The sequence below is a fragment of the Danio rerio genome, chromosome 2, assembly GCF_052040795.2.
Source record: "Danio rerio strain M-AB ecotype USA chromosome 2, GRCz13ab, whole genome shotgun sequence".
Classification (NCBI taxonomy): Eukaryota; Metazoa; Chordata; class Actinopteri; order Cypriniformes; family Danionidae; genus Danio; species Danio rerio.
In genome coordinates, this window is record NC_141022.1 from 30290610 (window position 1) to 30312732 (window position 22123).

The window sequence follows — 22123 nt, forward strand, 5'->3', positions numbered from 1 at the left end:
AAATGTGAGGACAAAAGAAGTACTTCAAATAATCAGAGTAGCTGTATATATGCTATGCCCCAGCATAGGGTGTCTAATTCAGTTTGTCAAGCCCACTCATCTGAGTTTGTTTTTGGGGTACTTGTCTGAACAAGCCATTTCATTTATACCAACAGAACATTTCTAAAAAGGATCAGAAAGTCACAGCTGTGATGCTCGATTTAATTTACTGCAACTTCAGTTTTTAATCATTGGTTCTAAATAAAGAGTAGCTACATCTAGGGTTTACACAATTGCCTATTATGAATATAATCTGGGTCTATCTACATGCAGTAATTTTTTTTATATATTATGTTGAGGGTCCCATGGGGAAGACCCAAAAAGAAGTTTATACCATCTTAAACGGCACCTATGATAAATATCAACTTTTGGAATCTGTTTGGATATAACTGTCTGCATGTAAAGTGTGTCCACTGTCGTGTTGGAGTGATATAAACACATGTCTCTTTTTAAAAATTTCCTGATGTTAAAATAGGACCCAAATCCCAGTGATTTTGAGGCCCACCACAATGTGACGTAGGAGTGTGGTTTTCCCGACCCACCAAATAGATTGACAGGTGCCATGTTTCTATAATAACATGTAAACACACGTCCACAGAACTTTTTTGGCAAATAAACTGGGATTAAAATATTTGATATAACTCTGTGATTTTTCTAAGCTTTATAAGTTTAAAACGTTTTTACAACAGAGCATGAATGTAATAAAGAGAGTAAAAATGCTATGTAATTCTTAACCGCTAGAATCATCACGGCTGCATGGTGTCAGTAAATGCTAATGTGTGTGTGTGTGTTTTTACTGAAACAGGCATTTGTGTGAGACTCATCATTTCAAAAAGGCTTGAATAAACTCCACCATCAATACAAGAAATAAACTTACTTGGTATTTTTGACTAATGAGCTGTATTTCAGCTTCATCCCTGTCACTGTGCTGTTTATCTGACCTAACCCACAAAGAGAAGCAGATATGCATGTGGGAACGGTGGGTGGGGAGAAGCAGCTCATTTGCATTTAAAGCAACAGGCTACAAAATAAGCTACCCTGTACTCAAGACACTAAAAAGGGCAAATTCTGGAGGCTATAATAAATCATCTGATGGGTATTTTGTGCTGAAACTTTACAAACACATACTAGAGACACCAAAGGCTTATCTTAAATCTTGTAAAAGGGGTAAAATAGGTGCCATTTTAAAACTTGAACAGCTTAAAATGGGTTAATTATTACAATAGGTTTAAAAATGTGACTTTTTATTCGGGATGCACTTACAAGCAAAACGCAAGGGAGTCACATAAATTGTCTTTATTGAAAAGCAAACATCTATACAACTGAAACTTACACTATTTTAATTTAAGTCAGTTTCATGGGATCTAAAAACAATGACAAAAAGAAAAAAAAAAAGAAATTTTCATATTGATGGATGACTGCCCCAACCCCTGGAGTTATTTTGTTTTCGGACACATGGAACATCAACGGAATCTCCTAGATGATGTTATAAAACAGCCTATAGATGAGCCTTGAACACTGTGTGTGAATGAGATTCAAAACCAGGCGGGCTGAAAGAGGGAATGTCCCTCACAATGATTTGCAGGACAAATTTGAGGCACAAAAGACAACCCAGGCATCATTTGATAATCTCTCAGTGTTTGCTCTTTTTGGATTTTTTGTGCGAGCGATGGGGTGATCGTGACCGCGATCTGGATTTCTTTGAGGCTTTTTTGGGCGTTCTTGATCTGGACCTGCGCGACCTCTTGGGGGTTCTTGGAGGTGAAGGAGATCTGAAATCACATTTAAAAACAAGACATTAGGTTGAGTGTAACGAGGTATATGCACAGCTAGTGTTTTTCAGCCAATGATGACTATTTTCCATTTTATAAGGCTCCATTTACAGCATCGATGTTGTAATTTCATTCAAATACATTTAGTTAAATAGACTTAAGCATTCATTTAGTTGATCAAGCATTAAATGAGATGAAAGACTGTGTAATTGCTAGCACCATCAGGATCAGCAGACGAGCGCAGAAACTTCATTAAAAATACTGGGGTAAAATGAAATCATATTTTAAAGAACTGACGGGGGAAAATTTAATGCAATGCTTCTAGTCCGGTCTGAGACCCACTTCATATCGTATATCTATCAGTCAGAGAAGATTTTTAAAGAAATCAGACCTGAAGTGTGGCAATTTTATATTAGAAAGACAGTTCACCGGAAGTGCTAAGGCAGGCTCGCTGAAATTAAAAGTCTGTGCATATAGCCCATTCCAAAACGATGCATGTACTGACTGAGACAGACCAACTCCAACTAAAAGAAATGAAGTTTACCTTTTAGATGACTTGCGGTTGCTTTCTCTTGGAGAGTCTTTATAAGCTGATCGTGAGCTGTCTCTTGTGTAGGATCTATCGGAGCGCTCTGATCGGGGCGAAGGTGATCTGCCCCGTCTGCTGCTGCTGCTTCGTGTCGGGCTGGGGGATGGACTGTGCCTCCGTTTCCTGGTGGTAGAGTGAAACAGCAATGAACGCACTGGAAAATGTCTCAGTTTCACAGGGGAAATATTTGAGATCTCCTCTTACTTTTCTTTTCTACCCGGTGTGGATTCATCTTTGTCTTTCTCTTTGTGGAACACGTCCGATTTCTCTTTGTCTTTTCTCTCCTTTTCTTTTTCTTTCTCTTTGTCTTTCTCCGTCTCTTTCTCCTTCTCCTGAACAATGTGCAAAAACAATGCTTTAAAATAGGGATGCTCCAATCAGGACTTTTGCAGCCAATCCAGAGTACTGATTCTTTGTCTTTATGATCGGCCGATATAGTGAACCGATTCTAATGCTTCAAGATTTATAATGCATTGAGCACATTTTCCCTAAGTATGATACTTAAGTGGACATCTTGCTTTAGCTAAGAAAATAAATAAAGGCCGCTGCATATAATCAGGGCTTGACATTAATACCCGCCAAATGCGGGTAGATTTCAGCGGTGGGGGGTAAAAGAGACATTCCCACTAGACACTTTGGCTGGTAAAAATAATTTTTCTGCATAATAATTCTTAAAAGCAGGGTTTGACAATAAGGATGGTCCAATATGCATGCACAGGCGATCTTAAAATTAAGAAGCAACAGGAATGACAAAAATAATTGCGTTTGCAACTTCGCGCAAGCAATAGAAAGCAGGTGAATACCGAATCACTCGTGCTAACAGCTGAGGTGATGTGTGCGACTGTTTAAAACGCGTGCGCGCTCCCATTTCCTTGCGTGAAGCAACTGTGTCTAAAAACACAACTGATGTGACCGGTTCTCCTTCAATTAGAATAGACCACTCATGTCCAAACTTGGTCCTGGAGGGCCTTGCAAAGTTTAGTTCCAACCCCAATCAGACACACTTGGGCTAGCTAATCAAGCTATTACTAGGCTTTCTAGAAACATCCTTGCAGGTGTGTTGAGGCAAGTTGGAGCTAGAATCTGCAGGACACCTGCCCTCCAGGACCGAGTTTGGACACCCCTGGACTAGACAAAAAGGGATGAACATGCACCCACAGTCTTGCTGCTTTCAAGAGTTCCAGATTTGTCTTTTTGTAAGCAGCACCGGTTGCTTTCGCTTTAACCATTCTTTGAACAGATTATTTAAAGGTCTAACATCTACCGTGTGTGTGTGATCATCCTTTCATTATAACACGGTATGTTTCTTACCAGCTTTCTCAAGCGCTAATATTGTTTAATCATCATTTTTTACAAAACCATTGCTTTAATGGGAGATAAACTCCCCATTTATGTGTAGTTAAATGGTGATCTGGGACATTTAGCCAGGACAGATTATTGTGCATATGTTTTGTTAAATAAAAATATAGTATACAGATATATTTTGCCCGTTTTGATGCATTTAAAAAATGTGGCTAAGAAATACTTGTTTATGTTTGATGTGGTCAGAGATAAATTTAGTAAATCCTTCATTTTGAGCTCTGAAAATGTGAAATAAAAACTAATTGTAATACTGTGAAACCATGACCCATTTGCTCATGATCATTGAGCAAGCTCATACACGACACACAAAAAGTTAAATTAATGAGGAGGCATGTGTAGATAACGCAAAATCTAAATCAAGCAATTTTAGCATGTCAAAGTCATATTTATGTGTATAAAATACATTTTCCCAACAATAAAAGTGTGGCTAGTGAAAATGGCAAGTGGCTAGTAATGTTGGAAAAATACTAGCCACAGTGGCTGGTGATCAAAAAAGTTAATGTCAAGCCCTGCATATAATACATCAAACACATCTCTTAACCATTTACCATGGACAGCTTTACAGAAAATAACATAACACTGATATAAAAATCGGTAAGAAAAAAAAAAATCAATGACATTGACACAAACAATGACATTTGGAAACATTGCAAATGAAGAAGAAATGAACATGTCTCAATCAAAAAAAAAAAGCTTAGAGCACATTTTTGATGCATAAGTCAAAATGCACACATATAAATCAATTACTTTACTGAAAGGAAATATGCCTATTAACTATAGTTTATTGCAACAAGTATATTACAAGTTATATTAGTAACTATTTATAACAAAAATAAACTAATAAAATAATTGTGCCAATAGACTGTATAAACATGACGCAAGCTCATTTGCTCATGCCCCCACGCATCATTTACCTCCTCATGTGTTGTGGCTGCTGTATAGCATAATCAAAATATACGGGAGCACACAAGCATCTTTCTCTGCTTGTGACCTCATAAAAAAACCCTGCGATCGGTTCATGAGATCAGCCAGATTGATAAGTACCGATTTAGTCATTACATGTGATTATCAGCTGATATCGATCTTCAGTCAATCAATCGCAGCATCCACAGTTTAAAAACAAACCAACATACACTAAACAAAACGTCAAACATGAAAGCTGATACTAACCCGCTGTAGTAACTTATCCCGGTAAAGCTCTACTTGCTCCTGAATGCTCTGTCCAGATTTTTTGGGCCGTTTTCCAGATTCAAGCTCATCTTGAAACTTCATGACTTTAAGCTGTAATACAAAGGAAACTGATTATGATCCCCAAACAGATTAAAGATTGTACTGCAGTATGTTTAATGCATCAAGGATTTTAATGTACCTCAATTTCACGTAGTTTGGCACGCTTCTCCTCGCTTGTCTCAGAAAACTTTGCAGACTTTAAATCATACTCTTCTCTAACAGGATTACTGTAGGACTGCTGGTCCGCAGAACTGGAGCTCTTGTGGGAGTTTTTGCCCTCGGCTTCACTTTTTGTGCTATGATAAGAAAGTGACAATAAATGAGCTAAAAACAACAAAAGAACTTTATGATGCACAAACAAGATTTTTGTAGCTGATACAACTTACAAGTTTTATCCTATTTGATAAGTGAAGAGCATAAATCTGTTGTACAATGGTCGTTTTCATAGGTCTTTAATCTTCTGTGATTGATAGCAGTTAGATATCAAAGCTCGTTTTAGCTCACAGTTTTAGCTTTAGCTTGCTGTCTAATGTGCAAGAAAAAATTTTTTATAAGCAAGTGTAATTAAAGGTTCAGTGGGAGTTGAATTATTAGTAGCCTGTTCTCATTTACTCCTTTTTCATATTTGGTTTGCATCATTGCAGTGGCTTGTTCTCAGATTCTAGTTGTAGACAGGATATTAATTAAGAACATTATGATGCAATTTGTGAATATTTCATTGTTTTTTGAGACCTAATAACAAAGGCCGCATTTACACTGCACTGTTCAAGTGACTCAATTCCGATTTTTTTCCCCCCATGTGGCACAGATCGATATGGCCCATGTACGTGTAAGCAGGAACAAATCAGATGGATTCTGATTTAGTCAAATCAGATTCAGGCCTTGTTCATATGTGGAAATAGATCTAATAAGAATCAGATCTGTGTTTCTGTGTCTGCAGTGTAAGCAGGTAGATTGGATTTTCACCTGTCAATGCGAGTTGTGCGTCATTAAAAACCATAGCGAATGACGTCAAGTCTGACCCTTTCATTTCAGAACAGACTTCAGTAGACTCCCAAACCATGAATCTTACACAAGAGGACTTAAACAGCTTTTATATTGTCATATGGCACAGGTATTTAAGCATTTTAGGAGCGAGAGAGCGCAATGTCCGCCACGAAACCAATATAAAACTAGTGCACAGCTACATCACATGCATAAATCATGCCATGAACATTACATTAAGACGCCTAAAGGTTTAAAAAAGCCTATATATCAAAAGAACCTTTCTGTCACAAACTATAGTAAAACAGCTTGTCAAAAGCTGTGAAAAGATTACCTACAGGAATAGAGAAAAGAGCACTCTTTAATTATCAGCTGTTAGTCAGCGTTGTCTTTTTTTTCTGGTCATTTTTAAAAGATGATGTAAGCAGGCCATCAAAAAAATCGAATACAGTAACAAAATTGGAATTGAGCATCAAGATCTGCAGTGTAAATACATCCAAATTTATGTGCATTTGGTACATAAGACAGAGTATCTCTAACAAAAACCAACAATTACAGTTCCCACACCTCAGTCACTTTGCAATTTTGTGATTACTACACAGATATCTACAATGTTAAAAGTACATCTGCCTTTTTCAAGCTTAGTAAAACTTACCTTGATTTACTTTTCTCAGATTCTTCTGGCAGATCAAAGATTTCCCATTTTGACGTGGTTACAGCTACAAATAGAGAAAGAAGGGAAACGCATTTATAATGTGTATTCCAGGAGAAAATGAAAGATTAAACAATGTGATAAGCGTCATTTGGACTAACCTTGAGCCTCCAAAGCAGCACCATCCACTGCCTCCCATTTTGATGGGGCAACCTTAAAACCTGGTTTTTGATCCACTGAATAAAAACAACAAAAATAACATTTGTCCAAGCAATATTTTGCAATAAATGAACACTCTGCCTTTCTTTTACGCAAAAAGGCTTTAATTTACATTAGATTTTATACTGAAAATGCATAACAATACCAGTTTGCCACAGAGACTGAAAAACAGATATTTTGGACTTTATTAAAATACCTTAAGCGGTTAGTTCACCCAAAAATGAATTACTCAATATTAAATAAATAAATACTGTTATTATGTAAACCCCCCTTATGTTGTTCCAAATCCCTGAGACCTTCGTTTGCCTTTGGAATACAAATAAAGATATTTTAGATTAAATCCTTAATATACAGCAACGATGGTCCAGGATTGTTTTAAGTCCAGAAAAATGCCAAAAACATCCTCAAAACAGACCACATGTGTCCAGTGGTTCAATTGGAATATTATCAAGCTAAGTGAATGCAAATGGGCTGCATATGGGCTGTTTGGAAGAAGGATATTTTCTGGATTTTGAACAAGCCAGAAGTGTTTGAGTCTATGGAGGATGATAGAGCTCTCAAATTTAATCTAAAATATCTTAATTTGTGTTCTGAAGATGAACAACAGTCTCAGGGGATTGGAAGAAAATGAGGCAGAGTCAATAATATACAGTTGAAGTCAGAATTATTAGCCCCCGTTTAAATTATTATTACTATTATTAGTTTTTTATATTTCCAAAATGATGTTTAACAGAGAAAGGAAATTTTCACAGTATGTCTGATAATATTTTGTCTTCAGTAGAAAGTCTTATTTGTTTTATTTCAGCTAGAATAAAAGCAGTTATTAATTTTTTTAACTCCATTGACCAAGGTCAAATTTATTAGCCCCTTTAAGCTAACTTTTTTTCCCGACTGTCTACAGAACAAACCATCGTTATACAATAGCTTGCCTAATTACCCTAACCTGCCTAATTAACCTAGTTAAATCTTAAAATGTCACTTTAAGCTGTATAGAACTCTCATGAAAAATATCTAGTCAAACATTATTTACTGTCATCATGGCATATATAAAACAAAACAGTTATTAGAAATGAGTTATAAAAACTATTATGTTTAGAAATGTGTAGAAAAAAATCCTCTCTCCGTTAAATGGAAAATAGGGAAAAAATAATAAACAGGGGGCTAATAATTCACGGGCGCTAATAATTCTTAACTGTAACTGAAATTTTTGGGCGAACAAACCCTAATACATTTTAGTGGGCTGAACTATCCTTTTAAGTGTACTCTGTAGTAGTAAAAGTAATAATGAAAAGAAGAATAAAAGATTTGGCCAGGAAATGTCAGCATTCTTACAAGGAACTCCATCCAGATCATCATCTGCTCCTTTAATGGGCATTCCATCCAGGTCATCCATTGATGCACCATCAATTGGGGCTCCATCGATGGGCATCCCATCAACGTCATCCAAAGGAGCACCATCTAACTCCTCCTCCACAATCGGAGCACCATCAATGTCCTCCACCTTTTCTGGTTGCTAAGCAAAAATGCAATAACCACTTAATCATTGAGCACATGTTAGATGAGACCAGATACTTTTCTTAAACTCTAGAAATGATAATTCAATCTAACCTCTGGCACAAGCTCTTCAGGCTCCTTTTCAGGATCAAGACTGACCAGTCCTAAGAAAATGTTCTGAAGTTTGATCAGAAATGGATCAGGATAAACTGCCCATTCTTCCCACGCACGGAAACAGGACATTACTCGTTGCTGTAAAGACAGAAATCAAAATTAAGAAATTTCCAGACAGTTTAAAGTGTAGACGAAAAGTGTGTTATATTTAAGAGACAGACCGCTTACCTTAAAATTTTCTGATTGTAAATGGCCCTGTATTGTCTTATAAGTAGCATTTAGATCAGAAAATATCTGACATAGTTTTGTTTCAAAGCTGTAAAGGAAAGAAGACAAAAAACATTGAATAAACAGACAAGAACAAGTAACTTAAATGGACACTTAAATATACTTACAATTTTCTGTAATAGGAGGCATTAGTAACTTTTGCAGATGAGTTATAAAGCACATCTGACACCAAATATAGCCTTGCAATCTGAGGGAGGACAGAAATGCAGATGTAAACAAAAGTTCCGCAATGCAAGCAAAAATCTATTAATGTTAATTCTGCAGCATAAGGGTGACCTTCTTTGGCAGAGGGGTTTTGAGTATGGACAGAGACTCTGCGATGCACTCCACTATCTCCTCAGCCGCATCAGCATGAGTGAGGCAGAAAAACATCCCGCCTGCAATGTCACTCTTCCTCGGCGTGAGACCCCGAAGCAGCTCCTCTAATTTATCCCTTTCCCTGCAGCAGATTAGAATATAAGGTACACATGATCAACTACATGACAGCATCATACTAGAATTCGTAGGGTTCCCAGGGGTCATGGCATTTCTGCCATATCCTGGAATTTTAAAAGGTCTATTACACACATAGAATTTAAAGGAATTTTGATATATATATATTTTGTCCAAATCATAGAACGAGAGACATAAATATTAGAGATATTTTGTTTGTGGCTATAAATTGGTTTTCATTTATACAATCGTTTCTATTTTTTTTTTTCAAAATTTGATCAAAATGTCTGTTCCATTTTATTCTTTTCACACTAAACAACCAGTAGTCCCTTAAATAAAATGCAACCCTTAATGCCAGGATAATGTGAATTTTAAGAGCTTTGTCTTTGACCACATCAAAAACTGGGTGTTAAAAAGTAGAAAAAATATATAAATGTAATGTTTATAAAACCAATACCGTGCTATCAAATATGGGAGAGAAAGCACTTCACAGCCACACAACCAGTACTAACAATTTAACCAATTTTTTAAGGTAAATTATCAATTGTTGTTCTCAATATATGGCTATTAAAATGATATTTCAAGCTAAAACCATTTTAACATTATATAATTATATGAACATTATTTTAATATTTTATTATTGATATACATGCACAACAGCGACCTGTTTTCCATTCATTAGATCTAATAGAAATTTAGCTATGTCGTCAGTAAAGGTAGGAATTTGATATCTGGTATAAAGTGGGATCCCTGAATTCAGTATTTACAAATAATCAACCAAGACAGATTTTGATGCACAGACATACTCGTCCTTCAAGGAACCCTTCTTGCAGATTTCTTCGTCGTCGTCATCCTCGTGCTCCTCATCTTCAGGAGTGCCGTGCAAATATGGGTTGAGAGGAGGCGGTCGCCAAAGAGATCCGTTCTTAAACATCCTAAAGTCTTCTGTTTTCCATTTTGTTGGAGATTCTCCCTATGAGTAGATTATGTTGAAATTGTACAACTGGATACATTTTGATACATTTTTGACAGAAGATCCAAAAGAAATGAGACTAACCTGTAAAATGGTGTACAACTTCCACCGATAATAGACATGTGCTGGACTTTGATTTTCAAATAAAAACCTGTTGAATTCACACAAACGCATTTAGAAAACAGACTAGACAACTGTGCAAAATATACAGTGAGGCCCATTTCAGACTAGACATCAGAGTATAAAAACTTTTTATTAACCCTCTTATTGACCAAAAATGCCAATTTCAACTGTAGGGGGAATTGTTGATTGATTTCGTTAGGGTTGATTTCGTTAGTTTAAAAATATATATTAAAATGACCCCAACATTAGGCCTGTCACGATATTTATTTTTTATTGTATGATAAGATTGCGATAAATATTATTGTCATTTTAAGACCATTTAAAGCCACTGATTATAAAATGCCAGAATACCAATATAATAGCATCATAAAGCAAGTACACTCTTTCAAAGAATACATAATATTTTATTTTCAAGAATATTTCATTTCATTATGGGGTATATGCCGAGCTAGTGTGTTTCCCATACTGATAAACCTCTGGTGACCTGTTATTGTAAGTTTTTTTTTTTTTCCATTTTATACGGTTTCTTTTACAGCATCAATGTTGAAACGTAATTCAAATATAATCCGTTAAACAGACTTCGGCATTCATTTGGTTTCTCAAGCATAAAACAAGGCAAAAAGCCGTTTACTCGCACATGCCCGTCAGAATCGGCAGGCTAACGCAGAAGCTCCATTAAAATTAATGGGGTAAAATAAATGCTCATATTATAAAGTCATGGTGGGAAAAATGTAATTTAATGCAGTGCTTCTTGTACAATCTGAGACCCACTTTATATCTGATATCCCTCAGCCAGTGATTTGATATTTGTCACTGATTTTTAAAGAAAATAAACCTTAAATGTGCCGAGTCTGCATTGGCATACAATTCACCGGAAACGATTAACCCAGGTTACTGGCAAATTAAAAGTCCTATTAGCATGCTTCCATATTGTCCATATACCATATTGTCGTTTTAACAATTATGAGGCACTGGCATCAGAATGTGAAATCGTATATATCCTAAACTAAAAAAAAGTTAATAAAATAAAAGCGCAAGGTAGAAAGTAACAGGCTGTGAGATCTGCTACCATATCTATTTTCACTTGTGGGACACCCACATGAAAATATAATATAGTCATTTATATTAAATAAAAAACTACAGTGATTTCTTTATCCATACTGACACTGTTGAGATAGAGAGGCTGTGCAGCTAAAATGTTGCTAGAATAGTTTTTTTATATTGCAAATATTGAAATCACCAAAAATGATTGAGGTCATGCCCATGTGTTGTGCGATAAGTCGATATATTGATCATTGTGACAGGTCTACCCATAATTAAATGGGGGGAAAAAAAGAGCTATTTTAATATTTTCATGAAGGCTTTACATACAGACTTCAAAGTAGGATACAAAGATTATCTTAAGGGTCAATTTTGACCAACCAGATATAAAACCATTTATACACCACCACACTCCAGCACACACAAATAATCTGCTGTTTTGACCTTTATGAATACTGTCTTGCTAAAACCTTTGCATGAATATGCAGGTACATTTAACAATCGAAAATATAAACTACTTTACTTTAAATATTGAAAGGTGACCACTGATTAAATAGTGATGAAATACTGCACATTAATGAGGGAAAATCTTATTCACAGTTTTTATTCACACAAACAGTTTGTGATTTCTTCATGCAAAATGAATTTGGGGATTAAAATGACATTTCTGGTGTTTTATTTTAGAGGTTTAGTGAAGGAAGGTCATGTTTGATTCTTTGACAAATGGAAGATCCAGACCACAAGATTAGATCAATCATGTAGAAACAGTGGCACAGACCACAGTCCAATTTTTGCTGTGATTTTTTTGATGCTAACTCTCTTCTGACATGTCATTCCCTCCAGAATCACTCAAATCAGGCTCACCTGTAGAGTGGATTGTTGATTTCTCTGTTCATGATCATAGCTTCAAACATAGGGCCCTCACGCACCACAAACTCGATCATTCGGTGGATGAGAGAGAGCAAATTCCTACGAGAAAAACACAGTTAAAGCGAAACAGATTCAGCGCCATCACCAGCCACACCTAAACCACTACTATATATGACATTTGATGAAATGCAACATTCTTGCACTTACTATGAGCCATAAAGATGTTTGAGCTTTTAAGATTTAAAACTGACTGCCAGTTATGACAGCTTGTAACAATCAAATCATTTAAATCCTCTCTATATACACACACATGTGAGTCTCAGCCATAGCATTCTGCCCTCATAAGTTAAAACTGATTGTGCTACTAACTGTGAGGCCGAGTGTTAAGTGAACTTTCTTGCTTTTTTTCACAATAGACAAGTGTGAATGGAAAGGGACAAAATCATGTAAGCTCTTCTAGTTAAGGGATGGGGACAACAACTGGCTTCCTGACTGGCTCGTGAAGTGGCCGATAAAAATCAACAGATGATGTTTTTCAAAATGTACTGAAACACAGATCACAAGTATTGGAGCCGATCATACCAATGTCAGGCAATCATTCTGTATACTTTCCCCAATCCATCCTGTGACGCTTTTCTGGTCCCTCGCTGCTGCAGACAGTTCAACTTGTGCTGCTCACCAAGGCCAATGTCAAAGGTCACTTAGACTATGGGGATCAGGCGTCGCTTTTGTGCCCTGCTACTGGGGCAGCTGAAGTGAGCAATAGCCAGAGGACTGGATTTTGTGTAACTGACACTAGATGATTGTGTAGTGTTTAGCTTCTACGTTAGGAGTGGTGTAATGCATCAGATCTGATGTAGTGTGGTCAATAAAAACTCTCTTGGAAACTAGTGTGGAACAATCTGTAAAGCATGCTGTAACATTGACATCTAAAATAATTCCTTGTAAAAGTAGAATTTGGTACTATAGAAAAATAAAACCTCAAAAGTTTATGTAACATTTCACCTAATCAAAGCAGAAAACTATTGCGTAATCTTAAAATCTTCATGAAAACTAATACCAGCATTGATTTAAAATAAAATCTTTTCAAATAAGAAGTCTTAAGGCTGACTTATACTTTCGCCTGGCGTTGAGATTCTCCACTGAATGAGCGTGCACCTCACAAAACGGATGAGGCTTTTATACTTAACGCATTCGCTGATGAGATATTTTTTAAAATGACAGAGGCAAGGAAACCCTCCGAAAAACCAGACAGATGAATAGAAGAGTAATAAGTTTCCTGAACTATGTCATATTTTTAATATAATTCAACTTCTTTAACTATTTTTTATCAATCATTTTAATGATTATAAAGATTTTTATAACCGTTCAAAATTTCTACCAATTTAAGTTTATTAAAATAATAAACAACATAACATAGGTTGCTTTTTTATTATGGTAATAATAAAAGCAAAAAAAGCATACTTACTAAAAAAATACTGAGGGTTTTTTAGATTTAGCCCACTCCACAATTCACACATTACTGTCTGGCTAGGTTGTGTCCTCTACTTGCATGCTAAAAGCCAATAATGGCCCAACATTCCTGACCATTAAAAACAAAGCCCTAAAAATAGGACATCAAGTATATTGTAAACCGATAGGTTCAATTGGCCATCTGGTTACCCCTATTATCAGGCATGGATGGATAATAAAGATGTCTGTACAGGTGTACCTGTTTCAGACAAAATCTCTTCAAAGCGATTTATATTAAACTCAAAATAATAGCAGCGCCACGCGAACTGTTCACTTAAGTCACCATACGCATTTAAGCAAACTAACCGATGCGTAGAGTATAAACCAGGCTTTTTTTTTTTTAATCTAGCCCCAATTTTTTTGTCTACCAAATCATTAATTTACATAACTCCCTTTACTAATTTGAACGTCATTACCCGAGCAGTGTGATGTAATGTCTTAAATAAATAAAAACAATGAATGTATGTGTTTTGTATTGTTAGTAGCTGTACATGATTTTCATGCAAGGCCTCAACTATTGCTCACTCAAAGCAGCTTCTGGTAGCATGGATATGGCCAATCGTTCAAACTACAGAGATGGGATAAGTTCTCTACATTTCATAAGAATTTGGAAAAAAAGAAAAACATGTACCTTTCTGTTGGGATAACCACTTTGACTATGGCTTGCGACAGAGTCTGGATATGAAGTCACATCAGATAATAAACATAGAATATATGTGAGTATTGTTAAAAAGAAACAGGCATAACACTAAATGCATCATAAACTCCTACAACAACAAACGTGTTCTACGGTGTCAGTTTTAAAACTTGACTGAACATTCCTTAGAGGAGCAAGAGGCAGTGAAATCATACATGGTCTGAATGATTTATAAAATACTAATATCTTAATTTAAACAGTATCAATGTCATTATAACTTGTATGTTTTGTGCAATGAATAATCTACACGAAAACACTTACCGGTAAAATCAGCATGGTACATTCATAATGTTTATAACTAATTCATTTTATAATTAACTACAATTGCACAATTCTATGGCCAAAATATATATGCTTTTGATTAACATTAGATTTTAAATCTGCAACTTCTCCACACACACAAATACATGTAAGCAAACGTTCCTAAGAAAGTCTTTTTTTTCCTAACTACACTCATGACCATTCTAAACAAAATCGTTTTGTCCCACATATGCCAAGTTACCTTCTCAAACTCCTCTTTGCACTTTGGAGGGGGAGGCATGGCTGCGTTGGGGTTCTTTAGCCTCTCTTTGGGCTGGGCATTGAAGGGCAGGCCAGAGGGTGGAGGCGGAAGGGTGTGCTCCATCATTGAAGGTGGAATGTATATTGGATGAGGAGGAATTGGTACACCTTTGCCCCATCCCAGTTTCATTTCAAAGTTCATTATCATTTTGCCTGAAACAGACACCATTTGCTAAATTAATTACTGGTTTCAAGAGACAAGAATGAGTAAAATATGCTAAATGACTTTTTTAATACATAGAATTAACTGGTTGGTATGGATTGTTTATAAGTATTTAGTAATATCAAGTTTTTCCATATCGTCCAGCCCTAATTTAAAAACAGTTTTTTAAAAGCACACATAAAAATTGCTGCAATTAAATTTATAATACCATATATAACTAGAAACCAAAACTTTAAAGTGAATGGGGAAAAGAACTTGATTTAAATTAAATGTGTGAATGAAGCAGATTTATTCTTTATGTAGCAACTTCTTGACTCTGAAACCCTATTGAAGGATTTTTCAGAAATAATTTTAAAAAGTGCATTGGCATGCTGACAATACATAAACAAAAACACATGCCCTTAATTAAATCAAAACCACTGATCAACAACAAACAAACGCATTACATAGTTTACATCTTGTCATAGAAAAAAATTTCAAACACTTGTTGCCCCAAAATAAAACTAACAGGCAAATAAAAGCACCAAACATCAGATGACTTGGCAAGTTGTTTTGGTTAACTACAGGCAGATTAGATCAAATATATTTACCATTTAAATGTTTAAGTGCACGTTCAGCGTCTCTCCTCGTCATGAAGGCTACAAAGCCACAGTTCCTTTCTCTGGCCCTCTCCTCATCAGTCCTAGGCCACATGATTTTCACACTGGCTAAGGGACCATACCGACCAAACTCCTGGCAGAGCATCTCCTCATTCATCTGGAATGGGAAAGAGTGTTTCAGCATTGCAAACTGGGTTTGAGAAAAAAGCTAACACAAGCATCTATAAAGAAAAAAAAAAAGAACTTTACCTGAGGATTTATGTTGCCTAAATACAAATTTGTGGTTGTTGGATCTCCAACGTCATGTGAGCCAGGAGCAGAATCATCCAAGACTGAAATGCAAAATGACAACTCTAAAAAACAACTGATGTTTGACCCATCTCTTCTTCCATGATGGGATACATAAAAAGCAAAATGCTCATTGCATTACACAGTATATAAAACAAAATTACCACTGGACGGACGGTTTCTTCGTGAAGAACCATCCGCTAAAAGCAGAAGAAAAGCAGTGTGAATTTTGTTTCCTGACTATAAAAAGCGTATACGCTGCCGAATTGTGGCAGCGGCCAAGACATGTGGAAGGGGCGAAAACTTGACTGGGTCTGACTCCACGAGTGAACACGGGGGGGAAACGGACTGCTTTGGTGGAGGAGAAAAAAAGAAAAGAAGAAAGAGAAAGAGAGAGAGAGAGAGAGAGAGAAAGACAGAGATAAAAAACATAACTTACAGGATCGTCTTCCTTCCGTTGTGGGAAGAGGCTCAAAACGACTGACTCGACCCTTCAACCTGTGACGTTCATCACGCTCCTCCTGTATCCTGAAAAACAAAAGATTGTTTAATAAGATGATCTTTATTTCAGCACATTAAACAGGCCTTTATAGTTCATTCGTCAAAAGCACTTACTGTTTGAGTTCTTCTTTGAAGAGCTCAAGGTTGCTCTTTTTCTTTTCTTTGTCTCCCTTTTTCGATGCCTAGTTAATGAAAAGAAAAGCGTTATAAGACAAAACAGATGCTTTAAAACAAGGTCATATGAAAATAAATCACTAAAGACTCACATTGCGTTTATCTATTGGTAAAAACTGTTGTGGGGTTTCCAAAGGTAAAAAACTTTTAGCTTCCACAATCCTTGATTTTGGTTTGTAAAGCTTTCCTTTCTTCTCATCGGCTGCCGCTTCCTCTGTAATAGAAACGTAACCGATATTAAGGCATTGACAATTATGAGGAATAAATATAATTTGAAACAATCAAACATATAACATCCCATCACTGTAGACTTTGACCCCAGATTAAACAAAAATCAACTTTTAGGTCAATACAGAAACATTCACATAATAATCCTACCTTTCGTAGCATTAGCAATCCCACCACGTACAAAAGTCTTCACTTTTCCTTCACCTCCCTCAAAGGCAGCAAGAAATTCCTCATAGATCTCCGCAGCTGCCCTTTCATCCTCCTGTGAAAAAGTGTCAGAAGTTTATCAAACTGCTATAAGGTAAACTTGTGGAAAGTATGTGAGAATTATCGGGATGTAATGCTGCTTCTTTTGTCTATATGTAATATGACATGTCATTTATCTGTGAATTTGAAAATGACAACTGACTATTAGGGCTGAGAAATATATTGAATAATCACAAATGTGCAAATCGGAATGGTTTACAGTAAACCAGTGATTTAATACAGGTATTTTGTATTAAATGCCTCCATTTCCAAGACACTATATCTTATTTATGACTTTAGACTTGGTATGTCTGCAGTTATACATTAATGTGTGTCTAAAACCAAACGGAGTTGACTTGCTGGTTTTCTTATTCAAAAATCTGTCATGAATTTAGTATGGATGCTAAATATAACCAATCAAGCAATGTGAACAGCAATTATACTCTGCTTCAAGTGTTTTTGTTTTCGCAATTGTTCAAACTTGATGTTTTCAGGATGATACAACTATACTAGTAATATAGTTATGTTTATCTAAACATAAGTGTGGTGATGACATTAATATTTTTTCGTTTAAGTTGTTAAAATGTCTGCTTTGTTTTATGAAACAGCAGAGCATGCTTGGTCACTTTCAGAAGTTGTAGTGATGCTTTCTTTTTACTTAAATAATATGAAAGATTTATAGGTTAGAACATTTAAAAAATATATTTTGCATATCACATTTCTTCATTCTTGCATTAAGCAACCAAAAAAATTAAATAAACCAAAGTTAGTCATGCGCAAAAAATAAGTTTTTCTTTTACTGTAAACCAACACCATGACGACTTCTAAAACACTAAAGCATGGCAAAAAAACACACTATACCTTTCAATATTTCAACCAAACTAAACAAATATAAGAAGAAACATGAAGATTATCACTAGAAAACTTCAGACAAATTAAACTGTACTAAAATATAATTTGATAACTTGATACTTCAATGAAAGCGAATGGTTAGAGAATAACAAGCCATTGACAAGTGCATGCTAACATTTTGACTGGTAAGACCTTACTGGATCTCTTTTTCTTACCTTCTTCTTGATTTCATCTTGCTCTTTTTTACTTAGTGTTCTTTTTGCAACTGCCATCTTGCCAATACTGAAAGCCTTTAACTTACTTTCCAATAAAGCCTGCATAAAAACATATAAACAATGGATTATATACTGACAGGCATAACATCACTTGTCTAAAGATACATCTTTAACTTCTAATCTTATAAAAAGAGATGTTAATACATTCCTATAGTGCCTAAAACAAAGGAAAAACAAGAAATTGTGAAAAGTATTTATTTAAGGGTTTGTTCAACCCTTGTGCACTGTTCAAAATGTACTACCCTTTGTTATGTTCAGTATAAAACGTCCATTGAATTAAACTGCAGTAAAAATGCATCAAAAAAAATATTTTTAAAAGTTTGCATAAATCTATTAATCAACCTCAGTCCTGCTCAAAACAACTTAATTGTTTTGAAAGTTACAGGATTTTAACTCTTTAAATGCCAAGTTCACAAATGAGGTCACTGATGAAAAAAACACACAAATTGCCGTATTTTCTATAAAAAAAAAATAATAAAAAAAGTAGTTGTGAGCTGGATAAATTTTTACCTTTTATTACAGTCTTGAACATGTGAACTATTAGTACTAACATTAGCTAGTTGGATTTTTATTTTTCCACCCTAATTTACTGTTGGTGGCTGTTTTTGCCACATTGACTTCCATTATCACCAAATTTGATGGAGCATAAACACTTTGTTTTTATTTAAGCAATGTAGTTCAGAGATGCATATTTTGATTTTCTCAGACACATCAAGGTAAGTACAAACGTCACTAACACACACCTTATTTGCTGTTATACTCCATATAAAACCCATAAACTAAGCTTTTTTTTGCACAGGCCTATCTAAAGGGTTATTGGTGCCAAATGATGATCAACAGTAAAAATTACAAATAGTGTCTCTTCCTAACAGGGAAAACAACCAATAATCAAAAATGCATGATTATATGGTGTTATGGTTTTGTAATAAAAAATGTGGTTATAATGTAAGTCAATAGGGCAAAAACAGTAAAATCAATGAATCAAAGGCAATGTTGTTTTACATGTCCAAGAATTTGATAAAAGGGTTGAAAAAAGTCCACAATTACTTTTCATATTGAAAATACATCATTATGTGTGTTTCTTTCACCAAATCAGTGACATCATTTATGAATTTGGCAATTAAAGAGTTAAAAAAAATTAATATTCCAATCAATTTAGTAGTATTGATCAAGACTGTTGCTTAGATTTCAAAAGCATTTTAAAAAGACTTATCTAATGCATTTCTACAGCAGTTTAATTTATTGGATGTTTTCATCGCAAACATGACAAAAGCGTAGTCAATTTTCTGAAAATAAGTGTCAAAACAATATTTGTCACCAAACATCATTCTGCTAGCTGAAACAGAAAAACTTATGGCCAAATTAAGACTCAAAATCCCCCAACAGTACATAAGGGTTAACTTCTATGACCAGCCATCAAGATTGAAAACATTAATTTATCAGAGTATCAAAAAAAATATTGTCTTTTATGAGTACTGTTACGACTAAAAGTACAATATAAATGACAACAAAAACGTGTATTTACAGTATCTCAAGGTATTTGACACGTTCACGTGGCTAGCAATATTGGTCACTATGTAGCGAAACTTGTTAACGTTAAGTTAGCTCTTCAAAGCAAAACTGACATCTTAGCACAAATGTAAACATGCAAATTCGCGAATTTGATATCCACACAGCATCAACAATTCTTATCTCCTATTTAACGTTACATGTGTGTTCAAAACATTCAGAAATCAATACAATACTGTAATCTTCATAAACACTACGTTCCGTGTTAGCATTGTCATCACACAATAAAAACACAGCAACTTCGTTCATGTTCTGTGTTGGCGTCAAACGTATAATAACAAAAAAACAAGCTTAGTCAAGTGTAGCATATATACCAAACATATTTTAGTATATTGCAGATCAAATCTGTGCACCGCCGGTGTCTAGCTAACAACACTGCTAGCGAGTTAGCATCACAACTGAGCTGCTTAATGGACCTTTCTCAAATGAGAGAAAAACACACGACTCAGTCAATCACATAATTATTGAGCGTTTTGTATCATAAACCAAAAATATCGATTTTAATATGCTAGAATAAAACGTAAAAGTGATAAAATACCTTAGAGTTGCCTTTCTGGGCCCCACCTGGCGTTTTGTCCGCCATTTTGCCCGACACTGTGAAAGCGCGTGAGGCGCGTTCTCTCTCTCTCTCTCTCTCTCTCTCTCTCTCTCTCTCTCTCTCTCTCTCTCTCTCTCTCTCTCTCTCTCTCTCTCTCTCTCTCTCTCTCTCTCTCTCTCTCTCTCTCTCTCTCTCTCTCTCTCTCTCTCTCTCTCTCTCTCTCTCTCTCTCTCTCTCTCTCTCTCTCTCTCTCTCTCTCTCTCTCTCTCTCTCTCAATCAATCACACACACACACACACACACACACACACACACACACACACACACACACACACACACACACACACACACAAAAAGAACAAGTCGATTTGACATCTATATCAGAAGCCGATCTTGTGTGTGACTTTAGTCCTCAAATCTGAGCACAGACTTGTGTTGCACAAGACATTGAGTTTCAGAATGTATTTTTAAGGGATTGTTTTTGTGCATGCTTATGATACTGGTTTTAGCTTGTTCAAACTGGTGTTTAGCTGATTTTCACTTCTAGGTTAAGAATATACTGTATAGCCTAAATCTTTTTGCCACTGTTGCCAACTATTGTTGTGTTAAGTTCTAACTTAGATGCAGTAAGATACAGTTCTGCATAAAGCAGGACTCTGGTGACTCAGCATGACGTTTTAAACTTTGCATTGGGCATTGCATGAAATTTATTTGACAGTTAACCCAAAAATTAACATTTACTTATATTTACTTCCCATCAGTTTGTCTTAAATGGTTATACAAAAAATAAAAAATGAAGAACATTGGATCAGTAGCCACTAACATCCACTGAAAGTAAACAAATAGCCTACTATGAAAGTCAGTTCTACTAGCTTCAAAATATCTTCGTTTGTGTTTATCAGAAGAAAGAAACTCAAACAGGCTCGTGACAAGTGAAGGTCGAGTAAATGATATATCATATTTAAGTGAACTATATTTAGTCAGGTAGTACTGAGTAAATTTATGCAAACTCTATTAATTAGTTGCCGGCCAAATTTACCCAAATGTGTTAAAATAAAATGGACTTTTAGTTCCAGCTAAAATGGATTCATAAATATGTTTGTATTCAATGTGAGTTTTTCCCTGACTGTTTGTGTTTGCGTGGTAATGAGGCATGTGTAGGCCTATATGTGAGCCTAGAGGGTGAGAGAAACATTTTGGAAGAAGTGATAGGTGTTGAAGTAGTCTAATGTTAAACGTTAAGAGAACAATGTCCACCTGTTCTCCTGTCTTAAATAGTTTTTGTTGGAATGAGGTGGTGGTTGTTTTATCTCCTATGGTTTTGCGTAGTACTTTCAATTTTGTGATATTTGTTGTAATGATTAGATACTGTTGTAATGATTGTTAGATACTTTACCCAAAGTTGTGGTTCCTTTTTTATTATCCTATTTTAGATATTTCTTCTTAATAAATATTTTTAGTTGCAACCTTAGTTACAACCTTCATTTGTCACAATGTTGAGCTGGTTGTGCAAATATAGGTAAGAAAAACTGATAAGCAGCATAAAAATGTAGCCTTTCATGAATCATTCAACTTATGAACCAGTTTGCATTACATTGCTGATCAGAGATCACTCCTACATTTCACACATTGGAAAAGCAGAAGCAGCTTTTGAAGAAATGTTGCAGGAACTCTATTAAATCATAGTTGAAAGTGTGACAACTCTTTTTTAATATTTATGAAAAAACTATATTTTTTG

General features: G+C 35.4%; 1 protein-coding gene across 6 annotated transcripts; it reads right to left on the reverse strand.

Moving 5' to 3' along the window:
- Positions 1 to 1320: 1320 nt before the first annotated feature.
- u2surp (U2 snRNP-associated SURP domain containing) lies at positions 1321 to 20462 on the reverse strand. 6 transcript variants are annotated; one of them, NM_001197074.1, is given in 26 exon segments: positions 1321 to 1811; positions 2356 to 2523; positions 2605 to 2732; positions 4933 to 5043; positions 5132 to 5288; positions 6632 to 6695; positions 6790 to 6864; positions 8180 to 8360; positions 8456 to 8593; positions 8684 to 8771; positions 8851 to 8930; positions 9020 to 9182; positions 9982 to 10148; positions 10233 to 10299; positions 12177 to 12281; positions 14326 to 14369; positions 14894 to 15105; positions 15706 to 15871; positions 15964 to 16046; positions 16167 to 16202; positions 16442 to 16530; positions 16618 to 16685; positions 16770 to 16891; positions 17056 to 17167; positions 18219 to 18317; positions 20386 to 20462. In NM_001197074.1, coding segments are annotated over 26 exon segments (2907 nt in total). In that variant the 5' UTR covers positions 20431 to 20462; the 3' UTR covers positions 1321 to 1672.
- Between the last annotated feature and the right edge of the window lie 1661 nt (positions 20463 to 22123).